General features: G+C 39.7%; 1 protein-coding gene across 1 annotated transcript in view; it reads right to left on the reverse strand.

The window, feature by feature from the left end:
- cadm4 (cell adhesion molecule 4) overlaps window positions 1-19291 on the reverse strand; it is a 222907-nt gene that overhangs the window by 2011 nt on the left and 201605 nt on the right. The window contains 3 exon segments of the mRNA XM_030157659.1: window positions 1149-1277; window positions 8032-8151; window positions 14716-14888. Of these exon segments, the coding sequence (XP_030013519.1) occupies window positions 1149-1277; window positions 8032-8151; window positions 14716-14888 (422 nt within the window).

The following is a 19291-nucleotide window of genomic DNA, read 5'->3' on the forward strand; positions in this document are numbered from 1 at the left end:
GATGGGAGTTAGGCGGCGAAGCGTCATGATCATCGCAGCGTCATGCAGCATTATCAAACCAGTCAGCGTAAATATTATTGATTATCATACCTGTGACTGATTAATTAATTAGTCAACTGATTGTTAGGTCAATACCAAGCAAGAATAGGCTCTCGGGTACGATATGAGCCTACCAGCGGAAATTAAAGGTATTGGATGAATATGTGAATAGAAAAGGCGGAAAAGGAGGGGGGTTGTAGAGAAGATAAAAGAGAATGAAAGACAGGGAGGGAGGAGAGATTGGCAGAAAAAGGTGGAAGGCAGGTTAGGTGCAAGAGAACAATGAGACGTTTGCGTCACTCAGAAAAGCCATCAAAGACATTTTAACACCCCTTCAGACCTGTATGATTAATGATTCGGCTGCAAACCCATGGTTATGAAGAGCAGCCACTACTCAAGTCATCTTCCAGCTTGAGTGTCCCTTCACTCCAGGGGTGAGTGACACCCTCATTCTCCTTACCGCAGAGGTTGAACGGCATGGTGACACCCGCAGCGGGTCGAAGACATAGCTCAAATGACCCTGTCTCAACACAGATTGGTTGTAATGGTCCTGTCTTTGCGCTGATTGGTGGTCAAGTCATTCTGAGAGTTGACTGACAACTTGCCTAGCCATAGAGTGAGTAATGGCCCGTTGCGAACCTGCAACTGTGTTCCCGGATCATTTCTTGGCAGCTGGGGTACACAGTCAAAAGACTGCCAACGTAAGGGCACTTAAAAAGATAGGGAACGCAGGAAGGCTTCTTTTAATGGATGAGCCTTGATACACTAACATACAGTCATAAAACATTGGTACCACACCTACATTTCCCACCCCACCCTATTTCATTTGCCATCCTGGCCAAGGTCGTACATCACGGACAGTACCCTCGGTGTAGAGGAGCATCCTGTCTTGTCTGTAGTGCACTGCCAATTTTACACCTTGTTTTAAAAGATTATTTTCAAAGAATCTGGGTGTGACTGGCCTCCAATGATTTTTTCACAGCATGTTAAATCAGAAAGTGGAGAAATGAGAAAACGTGCCTGTGAAAAATGTGATAAAGAGAGTGCCAAGATGCATCCCTGCTGCTTAAAGAAACTTCTGCGCCTGTGTATTCATGAGCGTGTATTACCTTTCTGTCGGACGGAGCACCAGATGGTGACAATGAGGACACAGATGACAGTGAAAACCAGCAGTGCCAGAACGCCGCCTATCACTGCATACGGTACTGCACTGTGAGTCTCTACAACTGCACCAGGATCTGAGGAAAAACAAGAGAGACAAATGGTAGATGTCAGTGGGGTGTGGGATCCATAAAGGAGACTACAGAGAGTGAGGAGCAAAAGACATGAAGACAAAGAGAGATGGATCAAACCTGAAGGCATGAGAGATGGAGTAAAAAAAGACAGAGATAAAGAAAGTGAAAAAGAAAGCTTATTAAAACCCCCTCATGGGAGAGACAACAGGGACCAAGACAGTAGAAAAGGGAAGTCAATATCTTCTACCCAACTTGCATTATCACCTTTCATCACCCTTCACCCCCCCGCCCCCCCTTATCCATCTCACTGCACTGAATACCAAACCGACTGAATGGGTGAGAAAAGGCGGAGAACTGAAGAAACTGTATAAAGAAAAATAAGTATGGCACCCTTTAAGAACCCACTCCAGCCAAGCACCTGCCAAAAGCACAATGCATTTTGAATAACAGAAGTGTGTTTACAGTTTTAGTGCAGCCCTGGAAAATGAAAACACTTCACCACCAGATGTGTGACAAGATGAAAGAAATAAAAAAAGAAAGACAAGTTAAATTCCTTGACATTTTTTATTATAAAAATCATAAGACTGCAAGTGGTAAAGAATTATTTGTGTCAACCTCACCTTTCTCCATCAGTTTTAACCACTGCTTTAAGGTAAAGAACAGAAACAGGAAAATAGGTGAATAAATACAACGGATTGTTGCAGAAATCGATCGGTCAATTAACAACTGCCACAACTGATCAGTTGGGTTTTTTTTTTTTTTGGCATTTAACAAATTAAGACTCCGCAAACGTTTGCCAGCTTTTCAGACAAAGTTAAGACTTAAGCACAAGCTCAGAAAAGTGAAGCTGGGTATTTTAAAGTATTTTCACATGAAAATAAAAACTAAATAAAGAAATCAGTTAAAAAGAAAAAAAGGGGGAGAAAAATATTGTGTTCATGTGGGGAGGCATTTTTCTTTGTGCAAATATAAAAATAAACACAGGATAACTACAGGAAAGGTTTATGGCTGACAGTGGCAGGTGATTGAAAAAGAAATAGAAAGCCATGGTTGGAAAATGTCTGAAATAAGGTAATATCTGTGTTAAAAGACAGCTCTTTGAGTTGGCAAAAAATGAGAAAGCATTTGACTCAGTGACAATAAAAAAAGAACTTTTTTCTTTTGAAGCTGAAAAGGTGTAGTATACGAAGTGTTAAGGCCAATAGTTGGCAAGGACGCAGCGTTACTGATGCAGCTGTTGGACCTTGGTGGAGCAGAATTAAACTATGAATCTTTAATACAGTGCTAACACGTGGAGATAAAAAGGAAGATAACACAACAGAGAGGTGAAGGAAAGAACACGACGGAAAAGAAGCAGGAATCGGCAATTGAAGAAAAATAATATTTCTTTATTGTGCATACATTTGTTCGTGTCAGCTAGAGCACACAGCAGTGTAATTTCTGTGGCTCGTGTATGTTCATAGGGCGCCTCGCTCACCTGTATGTACGCCGAACCACTGCAGGGTGAGTACAATAAAATACAGCTTTGAACAGCTGTGAAAATGGAATGAAGAACTCACATAGGATGTGATCAAACAGTCAAGTCATTTTTGTAGTGGATGAAAACACACTGGACTTAGAGCATTTATTTTAGTGGGATTTGTTTTACCCTCTATTTTAACATATAATCCTAACATTTTTACCTGTATTTTAACATGTAATCTTAACATTTTTTTTTTACCTGTATTTTAATATGTAATCCTAACATTTTTTACCTGTATTTTAACATGTAATCCGAAAATTTTTTACCTGTATTTTAACATATAATCCGAAAATTTTTTACCTGTATTTTAACATATAATCCGAAAATGTTTTACCTGTATTTTAACATATAATCCGCAAATTTTTTACCTGTATTTTAACATATAATCCTAACATTTTTTACCTGTGTTTAAACATACAATACTAACATTTTTTACCTGTATTCTAACAATATAATCCTAACATTTTTCACCTGTATTTTAAGATATAATCTTAACATTTTTTAACCTGTATTTTAACATATAATCTTAACATTTTTTTTACCTGTATTTTAACATATAATCCTAACATTTTTTATATGTATTCTAACAATATAATCCTAACATTTTTCACCTGTATTTTAACATATAATCTTAACATTATTTAACCTATATTTTAACATATAATCTCAACATTTTTTAACCCGTATTTTAACATATAATCTTAACATTTTTACCTGTATTTTAACATATAATCCTAACATTTTCACTTGTATTTTGTCATATAATCCTAACATTTTTACTTGTATTTTAATATATAATTCTAACATTTTTACTTGTATTTTAATATATAATCCTAAAATTTTTACCTGTATTTTAACATATAATCCTAACATTTTTACCTGTATTTTAATATGTAATCCTAACATCTTTCAATCTTACCTTACTGGTCGGTCCTTCAAAGTGTCCTGGCTAGGGCACACATCAGCAGTTCACTGCCTCACCACGGGGGTCCCCCAGGGCTCTGTGTTGGGCCCCCTCCTTTTTGCCATATACACCACCTCACTCGGTCAGATCATCCACTCACACGGCTTCTCATATCATTGCTATGCTGATGATACCCAGCTCTATCTGTCATTCCCACCTGATGACTCCACAGTCTCAGCGCGGATCTCAGATTGTCTCTCTGACATATCTGCATGGATGAAAGCCCATCACCTTCAGCTGAACCTGTCCAAAACTGAACTGCTGGTCTTCCCAGCTAAGCCAACCATACAGCAGGACATCTCCATCACTATTGACTCCATACCTCTGGCTCCTACCAGTGTAGTACATAACTTGGTAGTCATGATTGATAATCAGTTGACCTTCACGGATCACGTTGCCTCTGTCACCTGATCATGCCGTTTCACTCTGTTCAACCTAAGAAAGATCAGGCCATACCTAACCGAACAGGCCACCCAGCTCCTGGTGCAGACTATGGTTATCTCCCGTCTTGACTACTGCAATGCTCTTCTAACGGGCCTCCCAGCTTGTGTTGTCAAACCACTACAGATGGTCCAGAATGCAGCAGTGCGTCTGGTCTTCAATCAGCCTAAAAGGGCACATGTCACCCCCTTACTCATTGAGTTACACTGGCTACCCATAGCTGCCCGCATCAAATTCAAATCTTTAATCCTAGCCTACAAAATTCTCAGTGGGTCTGCTCCTGTCTACTTAGGTGCACTAATAAGAGCTTATGTCGCCCCACGACCACTCCGCTCGTCTGGGGAACGTAGTCTGGTGGTCCCCAGACCTTGTACAAGACAATCCAGGCTCTTTTCATGGGTCGTTCCACGTTGGTGGAACACTCTACCAAGTGCTACAAGAACAGAGTCATCCCTGCCTATCTTCAAGAAGCTCCTGAAGACCCAGCTCTTCTGAGAGCACCTCCTATCCTAGCACTTTCAAACATTCCATTTTAAATATTCTAATGAGGTTTTTCCCAGGATAACCACAGATTCTTCCAGGATTATCTCTGGACCTGCTGCGGTGGTCCGGCCTCTTCCCTGCCCTCATCATCACCACTCACTTATCCTCAACCGCCTCCATGTGTCTCCCCCTACTCCTCCCTTCTCCCCCTCTCCCCCAGTCTCTATCTCTATCGCTCTCTCTTTTTCCCCTTCTCTACTCTCTCTCTTTAACCCCAACTGGTCAAGGCAGACGGCCATCCTCCAGGAGTCTGGGTCTGCTCGAGGTTTCTGCTGTTAAAGGGAAGTTTTTCCTCGCCACTGTCACCAGTCACAAGTGTTTGCTCCTGGAGGATTCTGTTGGGTTTCTGTAAATTGACTTAGAGTCTGGTTTTGACCAACTCTATATATAAAATGTCAAGAGATAACTTTTTTTGTGATCTGGCGCTATATAAATAAAATTTGATTGATTGAGTGATTTAATTGGTTTTCCCCTGTAAGTCGCTTTGGAAAAAAGCGTCTGCCAAATGCGTTAACATAAACATAACATTTTTACCTGTATTTTAACATGTAATCCTACCATTTTTTACCTGTGTTTAAACATACAATCGTAACATTTTTTTTTACCTGTTTAAACATACGATCCTAACATTTTTTTTTACCTGTATTGTAACATATAATCCTAACATTTTTTACCTGTATTTTAACATATAATCCTAACATTTTTTTTACCTGTATTTTAATATGTAATCCTAACATTTTTTACCTGTATTTTAATATGCAATCCTAACATTTTTTACCTGTATTTTAACATACAATCCTAAAGTTTTTACCTGTATTTTAACATGTAATCCTAACATTTTTTACTGGTATTTTAACATATAATCCGAAAATTTTTTACTTGTATTTTAACACATAATCTTAACACTTTTTACCTGTATTTTAACATGTAATCCTAACATTTTTTACCTGTATTCTAACAATATAATCCTAACATTTTTCACCTGTATTTTAACATATAATCTTAACATTTTTTAACCTGTATTTTAACATATAATCTTAACATTTTTTACCTGTATTTTAACATATAATCCTAACATTTTCACTTGTATTTTGTCATATAATCCTAACATTGTTACTTGTATTTTAATATATAATTCTAACATTTTTACTTGTATTTTAATATATAATCCTAAAATTTTTACCTGTATTGTAACATATAATCCTAACATTTTTACTTGTATTTTAACATGCAATCCTAACATTTTTTACCTGTGTTTAAACATACAATTCTAACATTTTTTTTTTTACCTGTATTGTAACATGTAATCCTAATATTTTTACTTGTATTTTAACATGTAATCCTAACATTTTTTACCTGTATTTTAACATATAATGCAAACATTTTTTTTTTACCTGTATTTTAATATGTAATCCTACCATTTTTTACCTGTATTTTAACATATAATGCTAACATTTTTTTTTTACCTATATTTTAATATGTAATCCTACCATTTTTTACCTGTATTTTAACATATAACCCGAAAATTTTTTTACCTGTATTTTAACATATAATCTTAACATTTTTTACCTGTACTTTAACATATAATCTTAACATTTTTTTTTTTACCTGTATTTGAACATATAATCCAAACACTGTCATAACTGTCTTGTCATTTTAGTTTCAATGCATCTGAGGAGAGTTGTGGATTATTTTCTATTTTGCATTCCCCTATGCTTTCCCCGCCTCAAGACAATGAGTGGGCCAATAACACATGGAAAAGATGATCCATGGGTGTAACTGTCAGTGCATATCACACATGACGAATGCATCAAGATGAAAATGATGTATGTGACAGACATAACAATACAAAACAGATAAAAAAGTGACACTTGATCAGAAAATGGAGAAAATGTGCTCTAAAGTTGTAAATTCTGGTGCTGACACTGAAAACTGATTTCTATATTGTAGCCAAATGTATGTTCATATTTTTCAGGATATTATTTTCTTTTATTCATTTGAACTTAGAGTGGTTCAATAGAAAAGGCAGATGGAAATGTCCTTCACAATGCTTCCATCGACTTTTTCTTTTTCTTTTTTTTTTTTTTTACAATGAGCACTTTCCACTTTTCACATTTAAAGAAGCTGAATCAGTACTTCTACTTTTACCATTTTTTCTTTTACACAAACACCTGCACTTACATTTAAGTAAAGACTGTGTGCATTTGAGCCATCTCTGCTTAATCTCACCCTGTTTTTTACTCTACCACAGCCCAAAGCATCACAGAAAATGACTGATAGAATTAAGGTACCCTTCACATAATACATCGGCACCGACTAAACGTTCACTAAACCGCCGAGCCACGACTTCTTCTATGTCTATTTCTGACATCAGCACAAATGCCCAGCAGGCGGACAAACGCTAGCTGCCAGAGACGACCGCAGTGGAAGCAGAAGAGCAAAAAGGATCCTCCAGCTTCTTTCATTTCATCTCTTTTAAAGTAAAGGAGGCGAGAGGACATGAATGCGCGGAAGGAAAGCAGAAAGAAGGGATATCAGTGAGCACGTGTTTGTGTGAGCTGATGTAAGAGATAAATAGAATCTGTAGATAAAAAACTGGTAAGAACGAAAAGCATGTAGTTGTACACATGTACACAATAACATGCTCAGGGGGGCTGACTGGTGCCAAGTCTTTCTTTCTCCTGCTGTGTAAGATTCTTCTGGGAGAATGCGATTAGACAACCACCTGGATCCCTGATCTTTCTTTCTCCCTGTACAGCTATGTGTGTGTGTGTGTGTGTGTGTGTGTGTATGTGTATAGTGTGAATGCACTTGTGTAACATTGTCCTCATCCTCAAAGGACCAGCTATAGACTGCATGTGCTGCCACTTCTGAAAACTCTCAACACAGATTCATTAACAGTAAGACACCCCACCCAGACCACACACACACACACACACACACACACACCATATGTGCACGCTTGCATCCACATGCACACACACATGTACACAAACGCTGACTGGGCAGTGTGTGTGGGGAGCATCAACCAGCCAGCGATAAGAAAGAGACGGAGTGGAAGGTTGTACACAGTGCATACCCAAGTATCACCAGGCACGTATGCTTATGTAGATGTAGGGTGAAGGAAGGTTACAGCAGAAAAAAAAAAAAAAAGTGTGTGTGTGTGTGTGTGTGTGGAGGGGCCACCTGAGAGCCATCAGATGCGAGTAGAAGACACCAAAGGAGAGCATGGAAGGACAAGGAAAGAGATGGAGTGGCTGAATTAAAAAAAGGTGTGTATGTGTTACCTTCCGAGTCCGGGGCGAAGCTGGGTGTTAGGAGGGTTGGGATGGCAGGAGGTAGGGAGGTGATGGGTTTGGTGGTGGTAGTAGGAGTGGGAGGGGCCGTGGAAGTGACAGACACATTATCTACAGACAAACAGGGAATGGGATAACACACACACATGCTATTATCTACAACATGCAGTGACACTTCAACACAGATGCTAAAGGTTTTTAGAGCAAAATTAGCACTGAATATAAAACCTGACACATTTCATTTATTACAGAATATTAATTGAGTGTCTTGGCTGCTTTGCCTTCTACTCTGGAATCATTGAATGGCAGTCTCAACGCCAGCTCATCTCATGCAATGATTTCTAAGAAGGAGGCAAAGACAAGATCTGTAAGGACGCCTTATTTTAAACACGCTGATTAGCAATGAGACCAATGCCATCGGAGACAAATGTTACTAATTATTTTCCCAAATTGACTCTGTGTTTGAAATGGAATTGATCTCAACCTCTGACAAACTGATAAGGACACAGACAAATGTTTCCCTCCATAATTCTATACCAGTCGAGGGGGTTAAAAGACACATTCACAATAGGAAGGCAAGCTTTAAAGCAATGGCTGAAGAGAATTATACCTGGCAGACCGACAATCATCTATGAGGCAACTGAAATATATGGGAACACATTCTCTATCACTGACACATTTTCTATGGTACAATGGCAGGAGAGACAGAGACATTGTCTGTGACAGATGCATTCCCAATGGAACAGTGCCATGTAGGGACTGTCTCATTCAATACTGAACAATGACTTGGATCTTGACACATTCTCCAAATCAATGGCTAAGACACAATGGTAGGTAGGGGAGGTAAAAAAAAAAGACAAGTTCATATTGCTGTTAAAGACAAAAATAATGGCTGACAAGAACTAAAAGGGAGATAGAGGAGTGGGTGTCAGTGTGTGTGTGTGTGTGTCTGCGTGTGCGTATCAGCACTTTTAGAGTGAATAACATGCCACTTCATCAAACAAGCTTTCTAAAAACCGCAACGTGCGAGCTAGTCCATGTGTTCAGAGAGTCTCGGAACACACTCTCGCACACACTTAGACACACAAACAAACTGACGTCACGCAGCTTGTTCTGAAAAACACAGAAGCTAATGCACATGCGAGAGGCGTACATGTGCGCACACACAAGTACATGACTGTCCCCGCACAAAAAAACGACACACACTTACATAGGCATACAGACGCACACACACACACATACACATACACACACCTACTCACACACACACACTGCCCTTTCTGCTCAGGAGTAATTTATTGGTAAGTATTCCTCTGTCTCTTCTCTCTCGTTCTCCCACTGGCCCTGAGATCATCAATCTCTTTTTGCACTCCTCTTATGTCAGCACTATACCTCCCCCGTCTGTTTTTTTTTTTTTTTTCTTCAAGCCCAACCTTGGTCTTCATCTCGCTGTAAAGAAATGCACATGATGCATAGTGTATTCTATAAGTTTTTGTAAAGAAAGAGAAGCTAAGAAAGAAAAGTGTGCAGTTGACTAGATCAGATAGAGAAAAATACAGCCTGTATTTGTCTGTTGTTATTTACCTGTGTGAGTGTATATGTGTGCATATGTGTGTGTGGATGCAGGTGTCATTGGAGTTTCAGGGTTGAGGATTAATGGTCACGGCTACCACACTAATTAACTTGGTGCTGATTAATTACAGAATATTTGACTATCATGGATGACCTAAAAAATTTTCTCTGTATTTCCAACTTTTTCTTATCTTTGTACCAACATCTCTGGCTTCCCTTCTGTTTCTCCCACCAAATTCTTTTCCCTCGTCATTTGCACACCCTTCCTCTTTTCTTCATTCAGCTGCCTCTTTGGTTTCAGTCCTCAGTGACTCCGTTCCCTCACTGCCTCTCTTCAACTTAATTAAGGAGAATGCCATACAGCTGTCGTTCTCTTGGCCGATAGCGTCGTCTTTTTTCAACATCATATTGTTATTCATTAACACTATATGGCTGCCAATCAGGCAAGCCGCCCATGTTATTTCCAGGGATGGATATGGCGGCACTTGCGATAATGACGTTTCTGCTCGTATCTCATTCTCGCAGAAGTGCGCCTGAGGATACTGTGCCACCATTTTGGATGAGCCTATTATTCTTTCATGTTTTCTGTTTCTAATTATAAAGGTCTTGCCTAAAATGAAGGTGGTTTTAGTTGTCAGTCACTGCATTGAATGGTAGACACTGGTCAGATGTCCATTGGCAAGGCCATAAAGGCCAAGACTGATTGGCTGCAGACTAATTCAAACTTTACTCAAATGTCAATAGCAGTGTGTTGTCATGCATGGACGAAAGACGCTATAAAGACCTTTTTTTCAAACAAAATTGACTTTGCATTATCTCTGTCTGGCTTCCTCTGCCACTAGCCCCCAACCTTTTTCAACTTTCATTCTCATTCTGTTTTTTTTTTTTTTTTTTTTGAAGTCTCACTTCATTAAATGGAGATTTTGTGTTTTTCATTCCAATTATCCTGACAGCTCATTACAACAACCGAGGAGACACAGAGTAATCCCTGGTCACCTCGTATCCCTTTCCATCTCACCGTGTGCCCATCCTTTCATCTTTCCATCACTCTACTCTGCTTTTTGTAAATCTCTACAAAATTTTTCATCCTGTCCTTTGCTCACTCTCTGCTCTGACTGGCAGAAATGTCCACATGCACTCACTATTATTCATGCATGTATACAAATGTGGGCTACACATAAAACCACTAACAATTCCTATCGCCCCATCTTCACCTCACACTCTATCTTTTCCCCCCATCTCCCACACTCTCTCATGCAATTCAATTCTAATGGGTTTTATTGGCTTGGCGATTCATCTGAGTGCAGCAGCTCAGTTCAATTACATAAGGGAGCCCTCTGGGCTTTCACCAGACAATCAGCAACATTCTCCTCTCAGTCACATGCATACACATGCACATGCACCTTCGCACATACACGTACATAAAAAACCAATTTCTACTTAACAATGGTAGCTCCAAGATGAAACAACCAACAGAGGCCACAACATTTTCACATTCTGCAGATATTAGTGTGTGTAACTTCCATTAGTGTGTATGTCCTCAAATTTGTGGGCTTCCTGTGATTTATTCAGAACAATTTTCACATTTATATCATTAGTGACTTTCAGCAAGTTGCAGAAATTAAATTTCATTTTAATTCACGCAGAGATATGTAGGCACACAGAAAATCTCTCTCTCTCTTTTTATAATCATTATTACATTAAAGTACGAGCACAGACACTCAGACGTGTGCACAGACTTGCATGTACACAAAACTGTGACCAGTCCAATAAAGCTCAACATCTTTATCCCGGCCTGACCTCCCTGGAGAGAGCTTTACTCCCGCTCTCTGTTCTCCTTCACCAGATTTAAACCCATCTCTGTTCATAAAGTGACACAGCCTAAAGCACCTGTGACAAATTGGCAGCTACTTTTGCCTGAGTTTGTGCTCAGTGTACAGACCCTGATGGCAGATAACTCAGAGGGAAGGTTGACACGAAATGTGAGTGGGAGATGAGAGTGAGCACTGGTAGTTTTCCGCACCTGCAATAAAGTGGTTTCTTTTCTGCTGACTCGTCCTTTAACAACACTCTTCCCCCAGCTTAGCCTCCGTACCAGCATCCCCCACTCACCCCGCGTCCATCCCTAGTGTACCCCAGGATTCCCTCTGGGAAAGCTGGAAGGCAACTAAACTGACATTGCGTTTATCTGACAGGCTGTGGTCGTGAATGTTAACCTGCACATGACCTCCATTGTCCTTCCCCTTTCTTTTCATCCCACCATCACTTCTTTCACTCCTCTCTTTATTCCCTCTCTCCTTTTATCTAACCCTCCCCCACTTCCTCCAACTGTCTGTTCCTTGTTCTGAGAAAGCTTGGCCTTCTTAGAGTAAAGAGACAGACTACAGCTTGACTAAGAACGAAGGGCAAACTGGTGGCAAGGTGAAAAACAGTTGAAAGGGTGTGGGAGGCGAAGTGAGAGGAAGTGTCCGGAAGGTGCAAAAGAGGTGAAAACAGCAGGCAGAGTAAAAACCCAGAAAAACAAGAGAGAAAGCATCGAGAGAAAAGGATAGAAAGTGAGAAACAAATGAATGAAAGGCAACAAGGGTAAGAATAATAACAGAAGGATAGAAAAGATAGTAGTGGGTGACAGAGTTAGTGTGTCAGGCAGAAATTGAAAATAAGCTGAAAGAAAATGAAATACAGAGACATAAGATGAAGAGCTGCAGTGGATCTTCTCTATCAGCACAGTCTTCAAGAACAAGTGAGGTACTTTTTTTTTCATGAAATTAGATAAAAAATCTGACACCTACTCTGACATTGTGGGTGCTGGAATGAAAAGAATCACACTGTGGATGGATGTTGGCATTATGAGTCATCTCAACATATTTTAACAGTGTGAAATCATGCTTTTATTAAATTACTTCTATTGTGGATAATTTTTGCCAGCAGTGTTCCTAATTATAGGCTGACAACAACATAGCAAGTACAAGAGCATACCATAGTACCTTATACTGTATCTTAAATGCTAATGAATACATTGCTTCTGAAGACAGATTATTTGTGACTTACAGGAAAACCAAGAGTTCTGTCTTGTACAGATTAATATGATGACTGAATAAACAACTCTGAGAGTGCTTTCAGATAAGGTTTGAAACAATCTGCCCAGTGGGCGAGTGCATATTTTTTGAAGTGCAGCAAACCATCACTGATATGCGTCTACAGCATAAGGTTTTAAGATGCTGATTGCTCGGAAATCCATGGTACAGAGCAGAGCAGAACAGAACGGCTGAAGCTTATGATGCTTATATACATTTCTGGTCTTTATGGATTTCAGTAGAGGGGAGTTTCCTCAGTTTGAATGGAATATTTTTCACATAAACAGAGAATAAAAGGCCAAGATAGATTAAATTAATGACCAGCAAGGAGCAACAGCGTGAAATAAAGGAGATAAATGATGAAATGGAAATAGAAAAAAAAAAGAAATAACACAGGGGAAAACAAATGGGGAAGACAGCTAAAAAGTGGTGAGGGCGGTCGCTGATGAGAGATGAGGAGGAGGAGGGAGTATTTTTCTATACAGGTGGCATTGCACATCAAAGCTTGACATGTCTAACCTTCTAGGAGCGGGAGAAAGAGACATAGAGAAAAGGAGAGAGAGAAGTGGGTTGGGATGTCACCTTTCATCTTGCCAATGTTTCCACCCTTGCTGCGTGTGAAAAGCAGCCATTATGTGTGTCATTTGATGCCAGACATGCTTATACAAGAGTGTGTGACTGTTGATTATGTGTGTGCATGTGTGAGTGTTAGATAGATGAGGGGGCGCTAACCAAGATCAGCCCAAAAAATGTTACATAAGATATCACGTCTGTATATCCATCCCTCTGTTTCAGATCTCCAAATGAGGCACTGGAGTGCAATCATAGAAGCAGCCAGCAGGGGGTGGAGCAGATCTGAAGGGCAAACCTGCTGAGTGACAGCGTGTAATTAGGCTTAAACACAAGCACAGGATATGAAAGTGTAGAAGCGTCTAATGATGGGCTTTGGTTTTGCTGCTGTTCCATTAAAATCTCACCATTCAAATGCTGTCTTTATTTGACACAAACTGCAGGTTTGACTAATTGTCTCATTGTGGATTATACAATATTAACGCTCATCAAAACAATGTTTTCTGGTGTGTTCCAAACCCAGAGAGAAAGTTGGCCAATTTGTCACATTTCTAGATAGCGATACCACACCTTCATGTGATAGGCGCTGAAAGCTCCTGTCATTCTCAGCCAGAGTGTCAGTCTATCTGGGTCAGCCTTCATTAAGAATTTAGCCACTGAATCTAGGTGCAACATCTTGGAAACCTTGCAAAACCTGACAACAAAACCCATTACCCACATCTCGCTCTCTTCTGATACCTCTGATCATGCACTAAGCAAAGTGGATTTGCTTGAATCTTAAATTACAGCAGATGTGTCACAGCTGTTTGCTGCCAAATGTTACATGTGAAACTGTTCCAACATATTCAAACACGTGTTACTTTCTGCAAGTGGGTGTCAAATTGTGCGACCCCATGAGTTGGGTTCTATTGTGGAATTCATTTAGCTGTCCAAAAAAACATACTTTGGTTATTCTGAATTCCTTGAAGTGAGGATTAGGTCACAGGGGACATGATAAATTGGCTCTTTACAAGAGATAGCCTGAATAATAATGTTGGTGAACAGAATCTGAGCACGGTAGACCATGTCTTCTCGTGGAATCAATATCTCTGTTGAATCAATCGCAAACGAGGTTTAGCGAAGGTTTCCTGCTGTGTACCAAGACAGAAAAAACAAATAAAGCTGAAAGACAGATGAGAGAAACATCAAGATTTAATAGGTCTGTTGCCCGGTGCCAGAATAGCCAGGCACCAAAAACACTAGCAAGATAAAAGGATCAATAAAATGTAGATTTTACACCAAAAAAAAGCATCATCAAAACACAAGAACCACAATGTAACAAAGAAAATATCAAATGAATGGCCAATAATAGCAGCCTGGAAATGAAAATGCAAGTGAGAAATTAATCAACTCAAAACAACTTGTGGAAAATGCAAAGAAAACTTGCATTAAACACTTAAGTTTGAGGGTTACTTACCATACACCAACAGGGTGTAGTGATCAGCAGCACGACCAAAGTTGTTCTGGGCCTGGCACAAGTACGTCCCGTTGTGTGATTGGCTGAGGCGGGAAATCTGGAAAGTGGGGCCAGAAATTTCAGCTCTCTCAGGTAAAGTATCGTTGATCTTGGACCACTGAATGTTCCTGGGACTGAGAAAAAGGAGACACAAGGATGGGAAATTATTAAAACAAACATACCTTGTTTACTTAAGCTTCACATGATCACATGAATTAGTACGACATACATTTAACTGCTTAGCATCGACAAGTAGTTATTTTTATGAGTACTTAGTCTACTGGAATGAGCCTGTCACTAGTTGAGTATTTTCAGTCAGCGTTCTTCTCTCTATTTTCAAATCTTGGTGGTGTTTTTTTTTTTTTGTGCAGGTTTAGCAATTTAATACCGGAGCTCATGTCCCATATGCAAATGTTCCACCAAAACAAGGTCTCCCCCATGACACACTTTGCAAAGACACTATTGTGTCGTCCCAAGATGAACTGTGGCGGGTTAAGAGATATATAAATAAGTCCGATCGTTGCATTTTTTTTTCTTCTTTTTTTTATAGAATGCTAATGGTTTCACACAGACCTTTCTTTAGCGCAGACACAGCACTAAAACAATGTGTTGAGATAAAGACACTACTACTGAGACTACTTAGTTGCCTACTACGGCAACTATACCAACAATACTACTTAAAGTACCATTTCTGGAACAGAGTGCATTAAAGACATAGTAAGCAATTTCTACCACTAGTGGTCTCAGTAAAAATAGTAGCTAAAGATGTAGTTTGCTGATATCAGGTAGTGTGGGATTGTGGGAACTGTTGTTTTCCCCACTACTGAAGATGAAAATCTAATGTGACTGAAGCAGAATTCCTGTTAATAGATACTCAAAGTTTCATTCACATTGAATTTAGGGTGTATTTACACCTACTTCGTTTGGTCAGTTTTAAACAGACCAGAGCTCGTTTCCCCGGAAAGTCCTTTTTTTAGGTGTGAACACAAACATGCAAACTCTGATTCGAATCAAACAAGCGGACTGAGACCACCTCTTCTAGGGTCTTCCAAATGGACTCTGGATTGGTTCACCTCTGGTGTGAATATAACTGGCCTCAAGCTGAAACAAACTAAGGACCCATGCGCCTTTTTGTGCTTGATGAGCCACCGTAGCCACTGGATGTAGCCAAGCCACACAGGTAATCAGAACCAATAGCAGCATCCATGAGCCGTGGACAGACGTGGAGCAATGAGGAGACTGAATGTCTCATTGACATTTGGTCAGATGTCCATATTACGAAACTGGCTCCAAATGAGCTGTTCTTGACAGTTAACATTATTTTTGTGCATTTGTGTCTGTAAAAATAGAAAACATATTCCGAAAACAATAACTGCACGTAGGACCTCTACATTTGTTTTCATCAACACCTACTGTCTCTTATTCACCCCGCCCCTGACTTTTCTGTCCAATGCCAGCGCAGTTCGTCACATGTGTGCTTCTGTTTACACATATTGGTCCACTAGCAAAAAGTGGAATGAGAATGCGATCCGACCCAAAAGAAAAAAATTAAGTCCACATTTGATCCGAATCAAATAAACGGACCAAAGGACTTTCCAGGTGTGAATACACCCTTAGCAACATATATTCATGTTATATCATTTCATTTTAATGTGACAGCTTCAAATTATGTTAACTAGTATATTAATATATATGCTGATTTACTCTCAGTGAATTGATGATCCAATATAAGTTAGATGATAACATTCTGTTACTTTACACATTCATTTGGTGGCTATGTAGATATATTTCAATATGGCTTTGATGCATTGAAATCTAATGTTAAAAAATTTGCTCTCTACTGGATTACTGTGTTGCTAAATGACATAAATATACTAAAACATACACATTTGGGTTAAAATACAACCGTATTATGCTTATTATCTGGTGTTTTCTGTGTTTCTCTATAACAGGGGTGGCCAACCCTGGTCCTGTAGAGCCACTATCCTGCATGTTTCAGATGTATCCCTCTTCCAACACACCTGATTCAAATGATAAGCCTATCATGAAGCTCTGCAGAAGCCTGATAACGACCGTCAGGTGTGTTGGAAGAGAGAAACATCTAAAACATGCAGGATAGTGGCTCTCCAGGACCAGGGTTGGCCACCCCTGCTCTATAACTATACTACTACTATTACTATATAATAATAATGAATATATCTGTAAATCAACATATTTACATTCGTCGCCATGTTTATGTAATGATTTCTCATGTCATCTCGCGATAATAAATAAACAAATCATTGCATTTGTGACTTAATGGAAAAACCGACATTACGCACTTCTGTTTTTTGACATTTAGTAAATATCAGTAAAGTTTTGCATAGATGTCCAATGGAAAAGCCACTATTGACAGAAAGCTGAACTGAAATGAATCATTAAACTGAATATAAATACAGATTATTCTAAATTTGAACCTTACAGGAAACTTTTGGTATAACTGCCCAAGTCAGTTTTTATGGACATTTATATTTTGGATTGGTTCTACATTGTGAAAGTCATGAAATGGAAAGTGACAAGGGACTGCAGTATGGACAATGGGGTAGGTTAAAAAAAAAAAAAGAGGTGAAGAGGGAGGGTAAAGAAGCCCACAGGGGGATGATGACGTGAGAAAACTGCATTAAAGGAGCTCATAGAAAAAAAAACGATGGCAACAGAGGGCTGCATCCTGGCAGATAATGAGGAGATGGATGGTCAGTGGGGTTGCGATGGTGTGAACAGGGTTAGCAGGAGGTAAAGGACGACGGATGAGAAAGAAATGGAGTGTCATATGTGCGGAGCGGAAAAACAGAAGGGGAGAAAGAATGTGTTACAGCAGGTAGGGAAGTGACAAGAGAGGAAAAGAGAGGGTTTGGTGGAAGATGAAGGGAAAGAGGAGCAGACAAAAATGAAACGGTCATGAAAGACAGGCAGACAGGAGGTGCAGGGATTACAGAGACACCCTGGCGAACGAGGCTGTGTATGTATGTGTGTGTGTGTATATGTGTGTGTGCGTATATGTGTGTGTATCTGGCTGAGTGTCATGGCTCATACCACCCTGGCCAGATTACAATCCTGACTCATCTGAGTTCTAATCCCTCAGGAAGTCTAATTAAACCTCTTTCTTGCTTAGTCACACACACTCTCAAGCCCCCCCCTTCCACACACTCACACACACACACACACACACACACACCCACCCAACTAAATCTCCCCCCGTTCCATTTTTTCCTCCCAAAAAAACCCATCCATACTTGGACTCCCACACATAGCACTTACTTCAAGCGTAAAGTCAAAATCAAGCAATCCTGCAAAAAGACATTGTCTCTTTTGGTCTGTCGTCTTTTGTCCTGGTGACAACGAGCGCATCCCTGTACCAAAAAGAAGTGTCATGTAATTGGTCTTTAATGCTTAACAGGCAGTTAACGGGGCCAGTGAGCAAGCTTGAGGGTGACAAGGGGACTGTAATGTGTGTGTGAGTGTGTGCAGTCCACCGTGAGATGAGGGTCAGAGTCTTGAGTGTCCTGCTGTCCCATCTCTCACTGTCACAGAGACACACACACACACACACACACACACACACACACGCACACACACACGCACACACACACACACACACACACACACACACACACACACACACACACAGAGTCCCCGTCCAGCCATTACAAAGCTTTAGTGGGGCTATGGCCAAGACGCCTCTGAGTCCTCACTTTGGGATTTCACTAAAGTTATCACACACATACACACCAACACATCCACATGCACACACTGTGGTGGCCGTGTGAAGCTTTACCGGGGGGAGCTTTAGTGGACTTGATGCCCACAGACAGACGGACCATCTAGGGGAGGGTTTAAGAGCTTAGGACCCAATACCCTTCTGGAAAGTGCACAAATGGCTGTGAACACACTAGAAAGAGGCTTTGTTTCAAAGCTGGCTCTTAAAATTGTTGACTGCTGATTGGGTTTTAACAGTTCTATCCACACACTCGGAAGTTTTTAATGTCCACACACTTCCACTCGAGTCCCTCCTCACCTGTTTGCTTCAGATTACTTGTGTGTTTCCCCGCATCCTTCACTAAATCAAATATAGATCTGTTTTTATTTACCCTTCATAAATTATAATGTTTCCTTCTGCCTCCTCATTAGTCAGTAATAATAATAATAATAATAATAATAATAATAATAATAATAATAATAATAATAACAATAATAATAATAATAATAATAATAATAATAATAATAATAATAATTTGACGGCCTTGGTTTTTTATTCAAGTATGCTTTGAGGGATGATGAGTTTGGACCAGATTGATGCTGGTAAAATTTGTGAAGGTCTGCTGGTGGTGGTGGTGAATTATGATTTCCTAATAATTTCACAGAAGGTGTTTAAAGTCTCATTTCTTCTAATTTTTCATGAGGACAGTTAGTGAGAAAAGACAGCAGTAATTACAGGAAATAGAAAGAAATGTGAAGATGCAAGACTTTCTTAGTTAAAAGTTTTCAAGAAAGGAACCTG

This window comes from Sphaeramia orbicularis, chromosome 16, assembly GCF_902148855.1.
Source record: "Sphaeramia orbicularis chromosome 16, fSphaOr1.1, whole genome shotgun sequence".
Classification (NCBI taxonomy): domain Eukaryota; kingdom Metazoa; phylum Chordata; class Actinopteri; order Kurtiformes; family Apogonidae; genus Sphaeramia; species Sphaeramia orbicularis.